The sequence below is a fragment of the Notamacropus eugenii genome, chromosome 4 (genome assembly GCF_028372415.1).
Source record: "Notamacropus eugenii isolate mMacEug1 chromosome 4, mMacEug1.pri_v2, whole genome shotgun sequence".
Lineage (NCBI taxonomy): Eukaryota > Metazoa > Chordata > Mammalia > Diprotodontia > Macropodidae > Notamacropus > Notamacropus eugenii.
The window spans coordinates 286,469,609-286,488,738 of NC_092875.1; the positions used below are offsets into that span (position 1 = coordinate 286,469,609).

Below are 19,130 nucleotides of genomic sequence, written 5' to 3' on the forward strand. Positions count from 1 at the left end.
ACTATAACCATATCATTCACCTCATCTACTAGCTTAGTAATCCTCCCACAAAAATGCAATGAGGTTAGTCTGGCACGACCTGTTCTTAATAATTCCACGTAACCTCTTTGTAATCACGCAGGTTTCTTTTTCTAGTTGTACTCCAATCATCTCTTTAATGATCCTTTCAAGAATTTTCCCAGGAACTGAAATGAAGCTCACTGGCCTATACTTTTCAAACTTTTCTTTTCCCTCTTTTGAAAATCAGGATGACATTTGCCCTTCTCCAATTCTGTAGTGGCCCAATAGATAGAATGCTAGGTTTGGAATCAAGAAGTCTCATCTTCCTGAGTTCCAATCTGGCCTCAGACACTTTCTAGCTGAGCAAGTCACTTAACCCTGTTTGCCTCAGTGTCCTCACCTGTAAAATGAGCTGGAGAAGGAAATGGCCAACCACTTCATTATCTTTGCCAAGAAAACCCCATGATGGAACAACAAAAAATTCTGTGTTATCTCTCCTGTTTTTGAAGATCTTTCATATGCTGCTAGCAGTTATTTGGCAATCACATCTGCCAATCATATCAGGAATGGAAGATGCAGTTCATCTGGGCAGTGTGACTTGAATTCATTAAGGTGACCTAGATGTTCTCATTATCTCCTTACTTATCTTGAGTATCATTTCTCTGTTAATGATTTTTTTCATTTTTTCTCATGGTTTCTCCTATTCATTTTAATTCTTCTACGCAACATAGATTTCCAGAGTAAAGGTCTTTGTTCTTTATAGAAAAAAACAACAGAAACAAATTTTAAAAGCATTAAGGAGAACCTTTATGGACTCAGATTCATGCCATATGAAGATTATTCAAAGCATCTGGGGATATTTAAGGTAGAGAAGAGATTTCAGGAGGGATAGAGAGTTGCATTGAAATAGTTTAATATTTAAAAGGTTGCAGTGTGTAAGAAAGACTTCTTATCCTCAGAGTTCAAAACTAAGACCAATGGGTAGAATTTTCAGAAAGGCAGGTTTCAGAGTAATAAATGAAAAGAAATTGTCTAAGAGGGGAATAGAAAGGAGATAGCTCTCCGTCACTAGATATCCTCAGAAGATAGATGACCATTTGTCAGGGGTTTATTTAAAGATATCTGTATATAAGGGTTGGACTAGAACAAGGGTGGGGAACCTGCAGCCTAAAGGTCATATGTGTCTCTCTACGTTCTCAAGTTCAACCCTTTGACTGAGTCCAAACTTCACACTTGTGAAATTTGACTAGAAGGATAATTGAGGTTTCTTCCTACTCTGAGATCCTGTGAATATTTTTAGTTAACATTAAAGCAAAGGAAAGTTTTCCCCATTTTTTTTTTAAGTATTGAACTTTGGTATCACATCATACCTATCAGATTGGCTAACATGACAAAACAGGAAGTTGATAAATGCTGGAGAAGATGTGGGAGAGTTGGAATACTAATTCATTGTTGATGGAGCTGTGAGCTGATCCAGTCATTCTGGAGAGCAATGTGGAACTATGCCCAAAGGGCTACAAAAATGTGCATGCCCTGTGACCCAGTGATATTACTTCTAGGATTGTATCCAAAGAGATCATAAAGATGGGAAAGGGTCTTACATGTACAAAAATATTTATAGCAGCTCTCTTTGTGGTGGCCAAGAACTGGAAATTGAGGGGATGGGCAACAATTGGGGAATGGTTATACAAGTTGTGGTATATGAATGTAATAGAATACTATTGTGCTATAAGAAATGATGAACAGGAAGGCTTCAGAGAGGCCTGGAAAGACTTATATGATCTGAGGCTGAGTGAAAGGAGCAGAACCAGGAGAACTTTATACACAGTAACAGCCACAGTATGTGGGAAATTTCCTGGTAGACTTAGCCCTTCACAGCAATGCAAGGACCTAAAACATTCCCAATGGACTCGAGGCAAAATGCCATCCACATCCAGAGAAAGAACTATGAAAGTGGATCACAGAGAGAAGCAGAATATTTTCTCTTTTGTTATGTTTTGTTTTGGTTTGGTTTTTCTCATGGTTTCTCCTATTCATTTTAATTCTTCTATGCAACATAACTAATGTGAAAATGCGTTTAATAAGAATGTATGTGTAGAACCTATATAAGACTGCATGATGTCTCGGGAGGGAGGGGAGAGGGAGGGGAAGAAAATTTAAGATTTATAGAAGTGATTATAGAAAACTGAAAACAAATAAATTAATAGTAAAAAGATGATATACTCACCAAAAAATAAATAAAATATTGAACTTCTAGGCGTTTTTAAGTCACTTAACTTTAACCAGAGGAGGCAGGTAGGTGGCTCAGTATACAAAAAACTGGGCCTAGAATCAGGAACACCTGAGTTCAAATCTAGTCTCAGACACTTACTGACTGTGTGATCTTGGGCAAGTCATTTAACCTCTATTTGTCTTAATCCACTAGAGGATGAAATGGCAAACTGCTCCAGTATCTTGCCAAGAAAACTCCATGGCCATGGACAGTATGGTCCACAGAATCACAAAGAGTTGGATACAACTAAACAACAACGAAAGGTTTTAACCAGATTCAGGAAAAAGACAAATCTTCTTATTAATTAAAAACAAAAAACAAAAAAACTTTGGTCTTGGGGACAAAGACTTCCCTAGGGTGGTTGGAGGTTTGCAAAGAGATGACCATAACTCTTCAGAGTGAAAAGTATGAAGAAGTCAGTTCTTTCTCTCCCCTGTAGGTGGTAGCAGTGACTGATTATCACATCCATGGGCCTCTGGAGCTTCTGCCCCACAGGAATGATCGACTTCAAGTCCTTTGCAGAGAAGGAGAAGAAAGGAGGTTTGGCCGCCTCCAGAATGGGCAACAGGGACAACCCCTGGCCAAAAGCACAGCCAGACACGGTAAGTAAGCCTTGTTATCCTTCTGGGAATCTGTAACTGGGTGGAACTATCTTTATACTCCATGAGGTCTATCTAGGGGTTAAGTTCTGGGCATCTGCTCATCATATGTGGGGCAATGAGGACTGGGAGTCTGACCTAGATCATCCCAGTGATTCAAGTATTCGCACAGTGTACGGAAGTCCACTTCTCTGTCTGATTTTGAGCAGTAGAGGTATCTAATTTTCCAAGATCCTCAGTCTGACAAAAGATGCCAGCCTGGCCATATGTGGAGAAGGGAAAAGAGAGAAAGAGGATATGCTTGCATGAAGAAGATTTTCCAAGCCAACATATTCTTTCCTGTTTCCCTCCAAAGGATGACTCACCTAAAAATGAGTCCAAGTATTCAGTTTTCCCATCATGAAGAGGGTCCAGGTTGATCCAGATATAAATTAGATGGAGTTTTACAGGCACTCAGATTTGAGCATTCTTTTTTTGCTGAACTAAAGGAGAAGGCTCCTGAATTTTCCATTTTATCCAACATAAAAGAAAGAGGGTCTACTGTCCTTCATTTTTGGCTTCCTAAAAATGGCAACTGACTTCATTCAGTAACATTTCATCTGCCTGGCTGAGCCATCTGGCATGGAGGATAATGGAACAAGCACTAGGTTTACAGACAGAACCTAGATTTGAATCCTGCTATGTAACATTTTGTCTTTGGGCCTCAGTTTCCTAATCTGGAAGAAAAAGTATGAAGTAACCATTAGGGACCCTCTAAACCCTATGATACTGTGACCTTCTTTACCAAGATATTATGAGAATAAGCAGGATAATGTGAGACACACTAGGAATTTCATGCAAAAGGGATACCACACTCAACAAACCTTTACTAGGTCCCTACAATGGGCAAGGCACTGTCAGGTTCTGTGAATTAGTTGTTGTCAAGTCATTTTCCAGTCATATCTGACTCTTTGTGACGTCATTTGAGTCACAAAGATACTGGAGTGGTTTACCATTTCCTTCTCCAACCCATTCTCCAGATGAGGAAACCAAGTCAAACAGGGTTAAATGACTTGCCCAGGGTCATGCAGCTACTAGGTGTTTGAGGCCATATTGGAATGTAGGAAGATGAATCTTTCTTTCTTCAGGCCTGGCACTCAATCTACTTCACCACCTAGCTGCCCCAGGCTCTGAGAATATAAAGATTTTTAAAAAAAAGAAAGAAAAGCAGTCCTTACCTCAAGAGACTTAATAAGTACTCATCATTAAAAATTAACTATATTAAATCATTCAATTAAAATGCATTTCAAAATTCTATCCCCTCTCTGGTCTGATCTTTGTTTCAAGCTCAGCAAAAAAGAATCAGAAGATATCTAGAGCTATCACTACCACTCTGTTAAATCATCATTTTTCTCTTTTCTTTTACTGGTTCTACTACCATATTCCAAAAGGAAATAGTTAACAGAGGTAGTATTGAGAATTGGAAATCACACTGGCATATGCTAAAATATGGTTCTCAAATCTTTTGGTCTCAGAACCCTTCTACATTCTTGAAGATTATTCAGGACCCCTCACAAATTTTTTTATTTTTTATAATTTTATGTTATATTATATATATAATTATTATAGTATTATAATTCTATTATTATATAACATTATATTTTTATAATAATACTAAGACATTTTAATTTCTATTATGCTAAAAATTTATAATGTCTTAATATTATTATAAAAAATAGTTTTGACCTTATGGACCCCCTAAAAGGTCTCAATCCCTGGGCCACATTTTGAGAATCACTGTTCCAGGACGTAATCGTGCCTTGACATTACCAAAGTTCTTTTTATTAGATACATCTGTTTTTGAAAGATCATGGCTCCTTTTTTTTTTTTTTAACAGAATGCTCTTTAATCTTGAAAGGTTTGATAAGTCAGAAAGTAGGGGACATCTATAAGAGGAGGATTCCTCTAACATATATACAGAACTCTTCTATTGCTTCTCCAAAGGAATAACTGACACAAGAAAGGGTCCTTCTTATTCAAAGAAAGAATACACAGAGACCCTGTGATCACTGATCCATTGATCTCTTGGTAGTGAAGTGCCCTGTTGCCAGATATAATCAGGAATGAGCTGGATGATTACTTGTCAGGATGTTATTGACACTCTTCAGTCAGGTAATCAATTAGTCTACCCTTCTGGGGTAATTATGAGAAAAGCACTTTGCAAAACTTAAAAGTTCTAGGTAAAAATAAGTGGCTATTATTATAATTATCAGGTTTTGAGGTCCCTTTATTTCTCTTACACTATGATATTCTTCCAAGGTTAGTTAGTAAGACTGAACCCTCTGACAGAGTTAGGCAAATTCCACTTCTCCAAAGCAAATCAAAAAAAATCTCCACGTTGCTCTCGGTCTAAATTACAGGAGTATGAGGGTGATTCTTTATTTTTCCTTTTCCATTAAAAAGTGCTAAGAGAAAAGGTTGCCTGATATCCAAAAAACTTGCCTTTCTGGAGATCCTCACCCTCCCTTCTGATTTTAGCCCCTAGCATAAAGTCCTTAACTGTATTTTTGATTTAAAAAGTCTTTATACTTTACAAAGTCCTCAAGCTTCTTTACAGCCTATACTTGAGTATTGGTTATGAGAATCATACATAGAAATAGAGGGAGGCAAGATTCATGGTACCGATAAATGCTAATGCTATTTCTGTTCTGCTCTACAGTGGGAATTTCTGAACCCAAACCATTAATTTTGTATGGGAATCGAGCATATGGAAAATCTCTGGTAAGTAAAATAAATTAAACTACCTATGTCTGCTGTGCTACGTCTGTTCCCGTATGTGTCATCAATAGGGAAACTGAGTATCCTTTGTTTTAGACCTGATAATGATAGAAAGGCATCTCACTGTTGAAAACTTCTCTGCTTTCAAAGTCATGTTGGTCTTTACCTTACTATGTAGTCTCATTTGGCAAAGGAAAGTTTCATATCAGTAACAACTCTCCTTTAAGACAATTCAATTCTAATGCAATTGGCCTAATGCAGTAGGGAATGGTGCCAAGTCGGTCACGAATAGACACAGAGGACGTTTTTGTTCTCCCTTTTGTCATCAGCTCATACTGGAGTGGGAAGAGGGGCAGTCCTTCAGTTCACCAGATCAATCAATCTATCGACAAGCATCTGTCCAATGCCCACTATAAGTCATTCACTAAATCATTTTGAGAATAGCTGGTTAATTACCACTTACATTTGAAGGAGTGATAAAATGTTCATAAGAAAACAAAACACCACTCAGCCTAATCACTTAGGATAAGTATTCCTTTTTTAATTTTCTGCCAGGGACTCCCTTGGCATTTTAATAAATTCTACATCCCCTCTTTTATCTTTTAGACGTGAATATCTCTTATGCAGCCAGTCTGCCTTGGACTCTCCACTTGACTTTCAAAGCCCTCCATAACCTATCCCCCTTCTACCTTTCCAATCTTCTTACACCTTACTCAACAATATATGCTCTTTGATTCAGTGACACTGGCCTTCTGTGTGTTCCCTGAATAAGATACCCTATCTGGAGGCATCAGCCATTTTCTCTATCTCCTGTGCCTAGAACACTCTCCCTCCTCTGCTCTGACTACTGATTTCCCTGCCTTTCCCTTAAGTCCCAACTAAAATCCCACCTTCTAAAGGAAGCTTTTCCCAGCCTCTCTTAATGCCTTTTTCCTCTTTTAATTATTTCCTATTTATCCTGTATGTTGCTTTTTGGGATATATTTGTTTGCATTTTGTCTCCTATTAAGGTGTAAGTTCCCTGAGGGCAGGGACTAGTTTTTGCCTCTTTTGTATTTCTAGCACTTTGCCTAGTACCTGGAACTTAGCAAGAACTTAATAAATACCAATTGATTGATTGATTGCAGTCAAGCTTACAGGATAAGCTTTCCCACAGAAGTGGGAAAAGATCCTGAAAAACCACAACATAAGATACAAAGATTCTCAGAAATGTTCGAGCTAGAAATGAACACAGAGCTTATCTATCTAATTTACCCATTTGATAAATAAGGAAACTGAGGCCCAGAGAAAGGAACCAGTCATACCATGTATCATAGCAGATTCTCAGTGTAGGGGCAACCTTCCTCCTGCTTGAACTTTGTGCTCAGCTTCCCAATTCCTTCCCCACCCCACTCCACCTCTAAAAAGAAGGAAGAAAATGAAAGAGAGAGAGAAAGAGAAAGAAGGAAAAAAAAGAAAAGAAAGAACCAAGTCAATTCTCTAACCTATTATTTCATTTGATCCTTAACAACTGTCTTTCAGATAGGTTGCTTGAGTGTCATCACCTCAAGTGGACAAACGAAGGAACTATGTTAAAAAGAGATTGTATGACCTGCCCAAGTTAATATAGCATCTGAGCTGGACCTTGGGTCTCACTTTGAAAATCATGGGAAAGCAGAAAAGCAACCCCAATATCAGGGAGGCTTAAGGATGGTGGCACTCAGCCTCAGGCCTAGACGTGGTTGTCAGGAGGATGACAGCAGCAGCTGAGGCGTGATGGACTGGGGGTGGGATGGGGAGAGGGAGGGTGAGTCGTGTAGTAATAATGGCAATAGCTGCAAAGTGGAAGACAGAGAAGAGAAATCAAAGATGGCAGCCCCCAGAAAGGAAGAAGAGGGATGACTCCAGATCCTTTAGATACCTTCTATTATAGCTATATTTATATTATATTATATATTATATTGTTATATCATATTAATATTATATAATATCATATATTATAGATACCTTCTATTCCTGTAAACTGTCTGACCACCATGGAAGCCTGGCTGGAGCGCTAGGCCTAGAGTCAGGATAGACCTTAGTTCAAATCCAGCCTCGGATACTTCATTCATTCATTTATTTGTTCGTTCATTTATTTACTTTTAGTTTTCACCATTCACTTCCATAAGATTTTGAGTTCCACATTTTCTCTCCATCCCTCTGCTCCCCTACCCAAGACAGTGTGCCATCCAGCTTCCTACGCTTTCTAGCTCTGTGTCTTTGGGCAGGTGACAACCTCTCTTTGCCTCAGTTTTCTCAACTATAAAATGGGAATCATAATAGAATCTATCTACCTCCCAGGCTAGTTGTGAGAATCAAGTGAGCTAATATTTGTAAAGCACTAACCACAGTGCCTGGCACATAGTAAACGCTTTATAAATGCTTGTTGTTTTGGGTGGTGGTGGTGGAAAAAGCAATGGTTTTAGAATCAGAAGATCTGAATGTGAATTTCTTGCTCTGTGGCCCCAGGCATGTCAATTAATCTCCTTCTACCTTTCTTTTGTCATCTGTAAAATGGAGCTGGTGGCTAGGTTGGCACAGTAGATAGAGTGCTAGGACTAAAGTCAGGAGGACTCATCTTCCTGAGTTCAAATATGGCTTTAGACATTTACTAGCTGTGTGACCCTGAACAAGTCCCTTAATCCTGTTTGCCTCAGTTTCCTCATCTGTAAAATGAGCTGGAGAAGGAAATGACAAACCACTCCAGTATCTCTGCCAAAAAACCCCAAATTAGGTCACAGGGACAACGATAGCAGCAAAAATGGAGATAATAGTACTTGCACAGGGTTTTTGGAAGTAAGTGCTTTGCAAATCCTTAGATACATATAAATATGAGTTGCTATTGCTTCAAAAACTGGAATCAGAGAAGCTGTTACGCCAGTCCAGACAAGAGGTGGCAAAGACTTTGACCCAGTAATTGATGTGGGATGGTGATGAAGCTCTTTTCAAATGAAATATCAGTAGGACCTAATGATAAATTCAAATAATAGGGATGAAGGAGAAGGAAGAGTCGAAAATGACCTCAAGTGCCAAAACTCTTCTTTCATTTTATGCTAGCAATTTCACTGAATGATTACTTCTCCCTTTGCTGCTTTTCCTCTGCATTTTTTAAATTCAGTTTACAATATCTCTCTTTAAGTAAGTTCAACCAATGCCACTAGAAACACGGGTACTTAGCCATATTCTGACATTTTTCTTTCATCCTTCTCCATGGCACAGATATCCCAGACCTCACTATCAGTGCCCAGGATCACCGTGAAACAGACTCCTGCCAGTGAAGTAGCAGCAACAGAAGAAAGTGATCGTGCTCTCACAAAGGAGTAAGTTCTTCAAGTTTTTGAGACTTCAAGGCAAATGCCTGTCTGGAAGGAGGTGGAGCAGTAGCAGGTTGTCTAGGTCAGAGGTCATCCAGCAAAACCTTGCCCATCATAAATCACCTCCAAATGAGGGCAGTAAACTTCCACCCTCTAGAGATGCCTCATTAGTTCCTTCTCCAGGATTGATCTGAAGTACTTTTTGATGGAAATAACTCCATTAACTTGAGTGCTTATGTTAGAGTTTGGACTCTTTGGTGATGTGTGTATGTGTGTGTGTGTATGTATATATATATATGTATATTTGGTTTTATTTTTTTTTTTTAGCCAGCCAACAAGCAGGTATTAAGCATTTTCTAGGTTCCAGGCCCTGAACTAAGGGCTAGGGATACCAAAAAAAAAAAAAAAAAGAGGCAAATACAATATCTGCCTTCAAGGAACTCATATTCTAAAAGGGAGAGACAACATGCAAATGATGATGTAAAGAAATATAAGTTGTGTCTCTTTCAGAGCCCCAAATGAAAATATTGGTATCAAAATTACTTATGGATAAGTAATGGATAAGCCCAGGGTTCCTTGTAATGGGTAAAAAAAACAATCTGTAAATATTCATCCTTAAAATACAATTTTTTTTCCTTTGCCCTACCCTATTTCTAGGTTCTATAAAGGCACAGAATCAATTAAATGATCAGTAACCTAGAACAAAGGCAGAGGAGAACTCCTCCCTCCTTGTTCTTGCTCTTGGGTTTGTAATATTTGTTCTTCGCCACAACAATAGGTCCCTGCCCAAGCTCCACCTAATGGTGGTTGTCTGGACTCCCCTGGCTTAGAGTGATTATCAATCATAGTAACTTTTTCTCTTTCCCTTCCAGCTTCATTTAGTTATTTTTTTCTTTTCTCATTAAAGGGGCCATTCCCTGACTATTTCTTAAAGAGGCCAGTTCACTGAATGGGCATTACCTTCCTCTAAATGAGTACTTGAAAAGGCCAGCCTAAAAAGGCCAAGGTCTCCCATTGCATCCTGGGCCATCTCCAGTCATCCTGATGAATATCTGGTCGCTGGAACCAGATGGCTCAGGAGGAGAAAATGAGGCTGGTGACCTGCAGAGTCCTCCCTCCCTCAAATCAAAGTCAAGTGCAAGTCACGTCATCATTTCTCTGATGTCATAGTCTTTGAAAACTAAAAACAAACAGAGGTCCTCCCCAATGAAGTACCAATGAACTACAGTGATTCATCTTTCAGAGCTATGTAGAGAGGTAGATGTGATTCATCAAGCTGACTAGCATTTATTAAATAACTACTCTATGCCTAGCACTGTGCTAAATACAAATAAAGTCCCAAATAATCCTTGCTCTCCAGGAGCTTACAATCTAATGGGAGAGACAACACACAACTATATACAAATAAAATATAGACTGGATAAATTGGAGTTATTCAAAAGAGGGAAGGCATTAATATTAAGGGAGGCTGGGGAAGGCTTTTTGAGGATGAGATTTTTAGATGAGACTTGAAAGAAGCCAGGGAAGCCAAGAGGCAGTGATCAAGAAGAGCATTCCAGAGTTGAAAGATGAATGCCTTGTATGAGAAGCAGCAAGGAGACCAGTGTCTCCGAACCATAGAGTAGTAGAGGGGAATAAGATGTAAGAAGACTGGAAAAGGAATACAAGTCTAACAGTCAGACAGAAGAGTTTATTTTTTATCATATATTATATTATTATTATATGATGTATTTATAGGTAGCATAATTATATAATAGAATTACAAAATATAATCAATATATTATATATGAAAAATAAAAAGTGATAGGGAGACACTGAAGTGTATTCAGTGGGGGTGGGGGTAGGCTGGTCAGTCCTATACTTTAGGAAGATCTCTGTAATAGATGAGTGGTTCTTGTTGAGCTGTTTCTCAGTCATGTCACACTCTCTATGACTAGAGTTTTCTTGGCAGAGATAGTGGAGTGGTTTACCATTTCCTTCTCCAGCTCATTTTCAAGATGAGGAACTGTGGCAAACTGGGTTAAGTGACTTGCCCAGGGCCACACAGTTAGTAAGTATCTGAGGCTGGACTGGAATTTAGGTCTTCCTGACTCCAGGCCTGGACCTCTATCCACTGAGCTATCTAACTGCCCTAAATAAGTGGAGGATGGAACTAATTGGGAAAGAAACAAGTCAGGGAAAACAGCTAGAAAACTGAAGGCTGCCAGGTATAGGTTACCAGAGTGGATAAATTGTGTTCCCTGCCCATTTCATTATCTTACCAAGAGAATATGCTAAAGAAAAGTCTTTCAATCAAATCAAATTCATTTAGGTCAAGTTAAAACACTAGTATGTGCTCAGTAGTATTGTAATAGATATCTAGAGGGATAGAAAAGAAGTCCATATCACTTCCATTTATATATTCTACATTCCAGCCAAATTGCACAACCAGCTCTCACCTTTGTGCAACATTCCATTTCCACTGTGTGTGCATGCACTTGGACCATCTCTACTGCATTCCCTTCTTCCCTCCACTTCCCATAAGTCTCATCTTCCATCAAGACTCAACACCAGAACCACCTCCTTAATAAGTCCTCCCTTCACTCCAGTTGTTAGCATTTACTCCCTCTACAAATGAGCATATCTGTAATATATAATATAATGTACATATAGTATCTAGCAATATAGGTTAAACTTGGAAGGTAGGACTGATCCATTGTTAATTTTTCTATTCCCAGTGCCTAGTATAGAGTTCATTACATTATCAGGTAGTCACTGTCTGTCAAATTGAATTACATCTCTGAAAGAGGGCCTACCTGCAAGGAGTTTTCAATCTAATCAGAGAAACAAGGGAAACACAGTTACAACCATGAATCTAAGACAGATACAATTAAATGCCAAAATGACTGAGTCAGAAAATAAATGCTATATAAGAATTAAAAAAAAAACTGGTAAGAACAGTGTGAACCCAGACTACTTGGCCAACTAGAAGAATTTGTCAGAAAGACTTAAAAACAGACTTCAGACTTTAGCCAACACCTGAGGGTGAAGACAAAAGATTTACAGCAGCTGGATCCCTAGTCTTATGTTAAGACTTTCCCCAATATAAGGGACTAAGCTGCACATTACTTTGCACGCCAAGAGTCATAGCTGATTTCTACTGGGAGACAAGCAGACAAATGAAAATTACTGCATTAGAAAAAAGTCTAGATCCCTGGTTCTAATATACACACATTTCAATTTGTGCCATGACACCACACACTGAAAAGAAAAAAAAATTAGACCTTTCTTCTCCCCTATCCTCCCCAGACAACTTTTAAAAATCCCCACCTCTCAATCAGAGCAAGTATAGATAAGGAAGGAAAAGAATCCCTCTTCACTCCAAGCCTAGTCCAATGTGAGCAGAATAGAAGTAGGACTTGAGACCCTGAAGCACCTGACCTACCCCATTCAACAAGCATTTAGTAAACATCCAGTATTTGCTGGTAGGTGCAGAGATGGAATTCAGGCTTGGAGTCAGGAAGATTCATCTTCCTGACTTCACATCTAGCCTCCGATACTAGCTCTATAACCCTACTAGCCTCAGTTTCAACATCTTGTAAAATGAGCTAGAGAAGGTAATGGCAAACCACTCTAGTACCTCTGCCAAGAAAACACCAAATTGGGTCATGAAGAATAAGACATAACTGACCAACAAAACCATTTATAAGCCATTGTACTAGGCACTAGAGATCCTCAAGTACCCTCACAGTCTGCAGGGGGAATATGATGTCTACAAATAAACATGATACAAGATAGCACCTTATGAATACGGACTGTTTCATTCTTTGTATTTGTTTTTCCAAACAGTTCCTGGCACATAGTAGGCACTTAATAAATACTGGTTGATTGATTATTGATTGAAGGTAGAGTGTGACAGGGGCAAAGAAGAGTTCAAGGAAAAATTGACCCAGAAAGGTCATTATCATTAACTCAGGGCATCAAAGAAGGGTTTTGTTTTGGTTTTTTTTTTGAAGAAGATACCTAAATGAAGCCTGGAAGAAAGTGAGGATTTGAACACGTTGAGTAAGATGGGAATGCATTCAATCCATCAGGCCAAGAAGCATTTCTGCCAGGAGACCTGGACTGGCTAGACAGTCTGTGAAGCCCTTCCTAACTCTAAATCTATGATCTGAGAAGTTAACATTAAAGCCATCCATTTCCCCTGAGTTTTGGCGTCATTTAAAGTTGTCTTCATTTACATGGTTACAGTCATTGGGGGGGCCTGGGTTTGGTGGTGAAGGGACTCTCATAGATTTTACAAGTGCGGGCACAATATTTTTCTCTTTGATATTCCCATAGTACTCAAAAAACACATTTTGATTAAAAAAAATAAACACTTTTGTCAAGCACATTGGAGATACAAAGAAACACCAAAAAAAAAAAAAAAAAGCAATGGTCCCTGCCCAACATGAACTCACACTGAAATGGAAGAGATAAAAACACTGATTTTTTTAGTAGAACTGCATACATACTCTGATGCACCAGGGGTGGGGGGTGGGGGAAGGACAAGATGAATAATTTATTAATCCAGCTTAAAATAAAGGCTGAAAAGATGGTTTGGAGTCAGATTGTAGAGGGTTCTAAATGCCAGGCTAAGATTGACAATAGGAAGGACTGAAGGTTTTTGATATAGAAAAGAACCTGCTCCATGGGAATAATATAGCCACCTCCTTTCCTTCTGGCATCAGCCTGAGATGAGGACAGAGGCGGAAGAGTTTCTCCTCTTTCTTCCCAGGAAAGGGACATCCCAAATGCAAAAAGAAAGAGAGGCAATATCGCTGCAATGAGGCAGAGTAGAGATCATTTGTGGTTCTCTTCTCCACCCCTCTCTTTAGACCTAGAAGACTGGCCAGGAAGATGCCTGAAGAGGACCCAGCCTTTCCCCAGGGAGCAGAAGCCTCTGTACCGCTGACAGGCAGAACTAGCTGTGGCACCCCCAACATCCTCAGAAAAATGTGGATCAAGCACAAGAAGTCAGAATGTTTGGGAGCCACAAACTGCGCCTTTGAGGCCGACTGAAAGGTGACCTTTCCTCCCGGAGCTGCTGAGTTCTCCAAATTTCAGACTGATTTGGCAGTGGCAGTGGTTCTTTCCAGCTCCAAATACTAAGATCTTCTAATAACACAATAATACATGGGGTTGAGTCACACCCTCCTCTCCTAGTGGGTAATCTAGAACATACCATTATTCCTCCCTTTTCACAAATCTGCCTCCCTTGAGATGGAGAAAAAGTATTTTCCCCCAAAGACAAGATATAACCATCTCTTCTTAGAAGAGTCATAAGCCTGAAAGGGATCTTGAGTTGATGTGCATTCCATCCACCTGCTTTCCAGCACAATTTTATCCAATGCAAACTTCTCTTTCCTATTTTTAAAGACCTTCATAGGAGGTCTTCTCTTCTATGGTTTCTCATCTATACAATAAGGGGTTGGGTTAGATCAAGAGTTCTTAGCCTAGTGTCTTTGACCTTTTTAAAACACATACATATATTTTGATAACTATATTTCAATAGAATTGGTTTCCCTTATCCTTCTATATATTTTACTTTATGGGCAGCTAGGTGGCACAGTGGGTAGAATGCCAGCTGTGGGCAAGTCTCAAACATTAGTTTGCCTCAGTTTCCTTATCTGTAAAATGAGCTGGAGAAGGAAGTGGCAAACCACTTTAGTATCTTTGCCAAGAAAACCCCAGAGTCAGACAACTGAAAAACAACAACAAAACAATTAATTGTATTTAAAAACAATATTCTGAGGTGTTTCACCAGCTACCAAAGGGATCCTTGACACAAAATAAATAATGATAAAAATAGGTGAAGAACTCCAGGATTAAATGATTGAGCTCTAAGGTCCCTTCACATCTAAAACCTATAGAGTCTTCAGCTTGCCTCAGTAATCTGTTATGCTGCTCCTGACTCTGATGTCATTATAAGGAATGGATGTTGAGTCACCAGTGAGCACAATGGTCCTTTCTATGCCTCTTGCCACATTCGCTTGTTTATTCATTTCTTTTGAATGGGTATTTATATCTAGTATGATATAGCAGCAAATGATATTCCTTCATTAACTCCAAATCAGCTTCAGTCTGTCATCAAGATGTTTCCGTCAGGACTTTGATCACCATGGCATGTGAGAATTCTTAGTTCTTTTATGTGCAAGACGTTCTAGAGAAACTAAGAATTAAGTGCTGAAAAGCATCATAGTCTAGTGGGGGAAAATACCTTATATTTGCATTGTGCTTTTAACTTTTCAAACATTTTCATATACATTATTTCATTTCATTTCTTCCTCTCCTAATTCCTGTTAGGCAAGTAGACTAAGTCACCTTATCCCTGTTTTACAGATGGGAAAACGAAGGCACAGAGTTTATGTAAGTGACTTACTTGCCTATGATCAAACAGCAATTTAGTTGCCTAGTAGAACTCCAACCCAATCCCCAATATTCTTTCCATGACAATATGCTAAGGAATGAAGAATTTGTCTTTGCCCAAACTCTATAACCTAATTGTATATATACCCTTGGTCCTCTCGTTAACTGTGTGTGCGTGTGTGCCTCTTTTCCCCTCCTGAAAAATGGGGGAAATAAAGCCTGCTCTCTCAGTATTTCAGAGTTAGCTTCAAGAATAAATGAGATCATTTTTGCAAACACTTAAAACTTCTTCAGCTTAAGTTATTAAATCATGATTTCCCTGTTGCAAACAAGTAAGAACTTGGGAGGAAGATAAGGTGAGTAAGGACCCAATCAAAGATTTCTTGTTAAAGCAACTAAAACTGATATGCCTATAATGATCACTCTTAAGCTGAAGTCCCTGAATTTGTTTTCCTTTTTTAATATTTGATAACTATCTTTCAATATCACTAGTTCCTTCATAATCCTATGTATTTTATGATATGTATTTAAAACACTACTGAGGAATTCATAAGCTTCACCAGACTGTCAAAGGAGTCCATGACACAGAAAAGCTTAAGAACACCAGCTCTAAACTGTCTTCCCCAAATTTTTAGAAGAATGCCCAACTATTTTTCTCTTAGACCCCAGTCCCTCCTCTTTCTCCTTTGGGGCAATACCCCTTAGTTTACACTGATATGACTAGGTGAGAATCTACTTAACTATAGATGAATGTAATTAAAAATATAAGACCCCATTCCCAGAAGCCAGGAAGAGTTGTTTAAACCATGCACCACCACCACAAATCCTGAAATATTTTTTTAAAATGCTTTCTGACATGTGTTTGTTTAAAACATGCCTACATATGTATTTACATGCACATATATTTCTTCAGTCTTTAAAACTAATCTTTTACCAAAGACAACAAATCACTTGAATGAACCTCTGCAGGAGAAAACTAGCTTTTTATATTTGGTAAAATAGATAATCAATAACTCATTAGAAGCTCTTTCTTTGGCAGTGAAAATTAAAAGTATGATCTTTAAAAAAAAAGCATTCTGCTTTAAACTTAAGATGACCTCTGCTTTTCTTTTCATCCTCTTTTTGATCAGATTTAGAGTATGACTATTCCTATTTTCTTTCTTTTACACAACTTTCTCTTCCTGCCACTGCTTTGGTTGACACCTGAAGTCTCAAAGTCTTGTTTGGGCCATTAGTCAGAATGTGTCTCACTGTATAAAACAGACCAATAGTTTTGATCACTTCCACATCACAAAATACCAAGTTTTTAAAAATTCAAAACAAAACCTAGTCTAATGTCCTTAAAGCATGGCTACCAAGGGGGAAAAAGAAAACAACCTGGGTAGTTTATTCTGATAAGATAGATATTAGTATCTAGGCCCTCCCTGTCATATGAAATCCTTCTGAGATAACAGACTTATAGCTGGAAGGACCTTTGGAGAATCATGCTGTAGTCACATAGGAAACAGCATGGCCTAGTTAGCCCTGCACCCCAAGAACACTGCTCAATCAGTGTGACTCAACCTTCCTACATCCTTCACCTGTTTAACAGGGCCACCAATTCTGACCTACCTCTCAGAAAATTTTTGTACTAATGAACGAATTAAACACTGTAAAATTTGATGTTGAGGGAATTAGAGATGTAAACCTGGGAGGACATTAAATTATTTCCAGAAAATGTTCCCTACTTTTTCCTTTAGCAGCTGCTCTGAGGGCCGTTTTCACAACTGAATGGGAAAGAAAGGGACAACCCCTTTAAATATGGTCCAATGAAAAGAGCACTGAACTTGAAGTCAGAGCACCTGAGGTTGAATCCCAGTCCAACCTCCTAAGTTACCTGTGTGACCATGAAAAAGTCACCTAACATCTGTGGACCTCAGTTTCCTCATCTATAAAATGGGAGGGGAGTGTTGAACCAAATGCCCTCTAAGGTCACTTCCAACTCTATATCTATAAACTTTTGAAAGAATCAGTCTCACAGGAGTTGGAAAAAAGCCTGTCCACATGAGGTAAATGATTATCTATGTGTAATTAGATTTTCCTTTTCTCCTTAGCAATCTTACAGACATCATCATTTTCTTTTTTTCTCAATATCTATTAAGTATCCTCAGGTTCATGAACTGACACTTTGTGCTTTGCACTAGAAAGTACAGAACGCAAAAAGGTCTGGGTGCCTGGGATACAAAGACAAAAACAGAACAATCCTTACCCTCAGAGGAGCTTACATTCTACTGATATCCATGTCCTGGTTACAACATGGGACTTGGTTCATTTCTTAAGGCCCACACTACTATAAGGAAATAGCTAATACATAGCTGTTCCCAGTCTTTGTTCCTGAATTCCCAGATGAATCACAAATTTAAGAGCAGAGTGACCCAACCCATCTCATCAAGGCATGAGGTGTATACATCTGTGTCTTATGGTCTAACCCACCAAATTCAAATTGTTGATAACCTACCCATATATCCCAAATATAATTCTTAGGCTTGGGCCTTAAGTGCTGTGGGTACTAAATAATGGCACATTTAAACTATCTAGGATTTGGGTGCTCCAAAGCTGGAATGAGACCAATCTACCAATCTACCCATCTACCCAACCTACCCATCTACCCAACCTACCAATCAACAGTTTGAGCTGTTATCTATTTTTGTTTTAATTTATTTAATTTATAACAAATTTCAGTACCTGTACATGGGAATTATGCAGAATGTAACTTATTTAATATTTATTTATACAATGCCAACAGAGTGCTGTGCTCATGTGGGGCATATTTTGCCTCATTCATTCAAATAAAAGTAGTAGGTATGATTTGTGTGTGACCTCAGTAAAAGCAATAAGAAATGCAGGGGAGTGTGTGATTCTTTTTGGATGAATAACAAATATCTTTTCGATCATCCCATAGAAGGAAAACAAGTGTGAACCTGGTGCTGCCACCGTACCTTCCCCTAAGTTAGAATGATTCAAAGGATTCAAAACATTCTTTCCATTGTCTGGTTTTAATATTACCAAAAATGCCCAGGAAGAGCTTCAGCCCTGGCATAACACAACAGCCTTTCTCTTTTTTTCAGATTTGTGCTACATCTCTAAACCCCTCAGTGAGTAGGAAACGTCTCAGAACACATTGACTATTCAACTGCCTGATTATGTACGTCTCTGTAACTGGGGATGAGTGATGCCAGCTCTGATTTCCATTTCACACTCAGTCCCATCTGAAACTTCCTGTGTGAATAATGCCCCAGCCACTTGCTGAAGACAAGGCCAGCTTCCAGGTTGGTTGGTCTGGGTGGTGTCTCCATTCAGAATGACCGAAGCTGGTGTTTTCTCATGCCAGAGGAATCAGAATTTCCAGTACTTGTAGGGAAAGAAAATAGCCTCTGTTAGGACCAAGTCCAATAAAATACTTCAGTTCTTACATGAGGGCTCTTTGAAGCAAATTTTCATTTCTTTCCCAGCCCACAAATCCCCTGTAGAATTTGCAGATGGGCAGGGGGTAGAAAAAGCTGTTTCAGATGAAAAGACAAGTTTAGAATAAATAATGTGACAAGATGCCTATGTTTTCAACTTCGGGGCATGGGGGGAGAGAGAGGAAAGAATGAACACAGACAAGAACTATGGCTTCTCCTAAGAACTACATGTTTACTATTCAACTTGAATATGGAACTCAGATAAATTCAATCTAAAATTATAAGAATTTCAACGCAGGAGCTTTGTAGTGAATTCATCACTACTTTACAAACAGAGT

The 19,130-nt window shown here is 38.8% G+C and overlaps 1 protein-coding gene across 2 annotated transcripts in view; it reads left to right on the top strand.

Annotated features, from left to right (window-relative positions):
- VXN (vexin) overlaps positions 1–18,762 on the top strand; it is a 37,385-nt gene extending 18,623 nt beyond the window's left edge. The window contains exons 3-7 of one of the 2 annotated variants that reach the window (XM_072604724.1): positions 2,712–2,874; positions 5,570–5,631; positions 8,868–8,968; positions 13,819–14,005; positions 18,457–18,762. In XM_072604724.1, the coding sequence (XP_072460825.1) occupies positions 2,712–2,874; positions 5,570–5,631; positions 8,868–8,968; positions 13,819–14,002 (510 nt within the window). In that variant the 3' untranslated portion in view covers positions 14,003–14,005; positions 18,457–18,762. Of the gene's footprint in view, positions 1–2,711; positions 2,875–5,569; positions 5,632–8,867; positions 8,969–13,818; positions 14,405–18,456 lie in introns of those variants that run through there. The other variant, XM_072604722.1, reaches the window with a different exon arrangement.
- Positions 18,763–19,130: the final 368 nt, after the last annotated feature.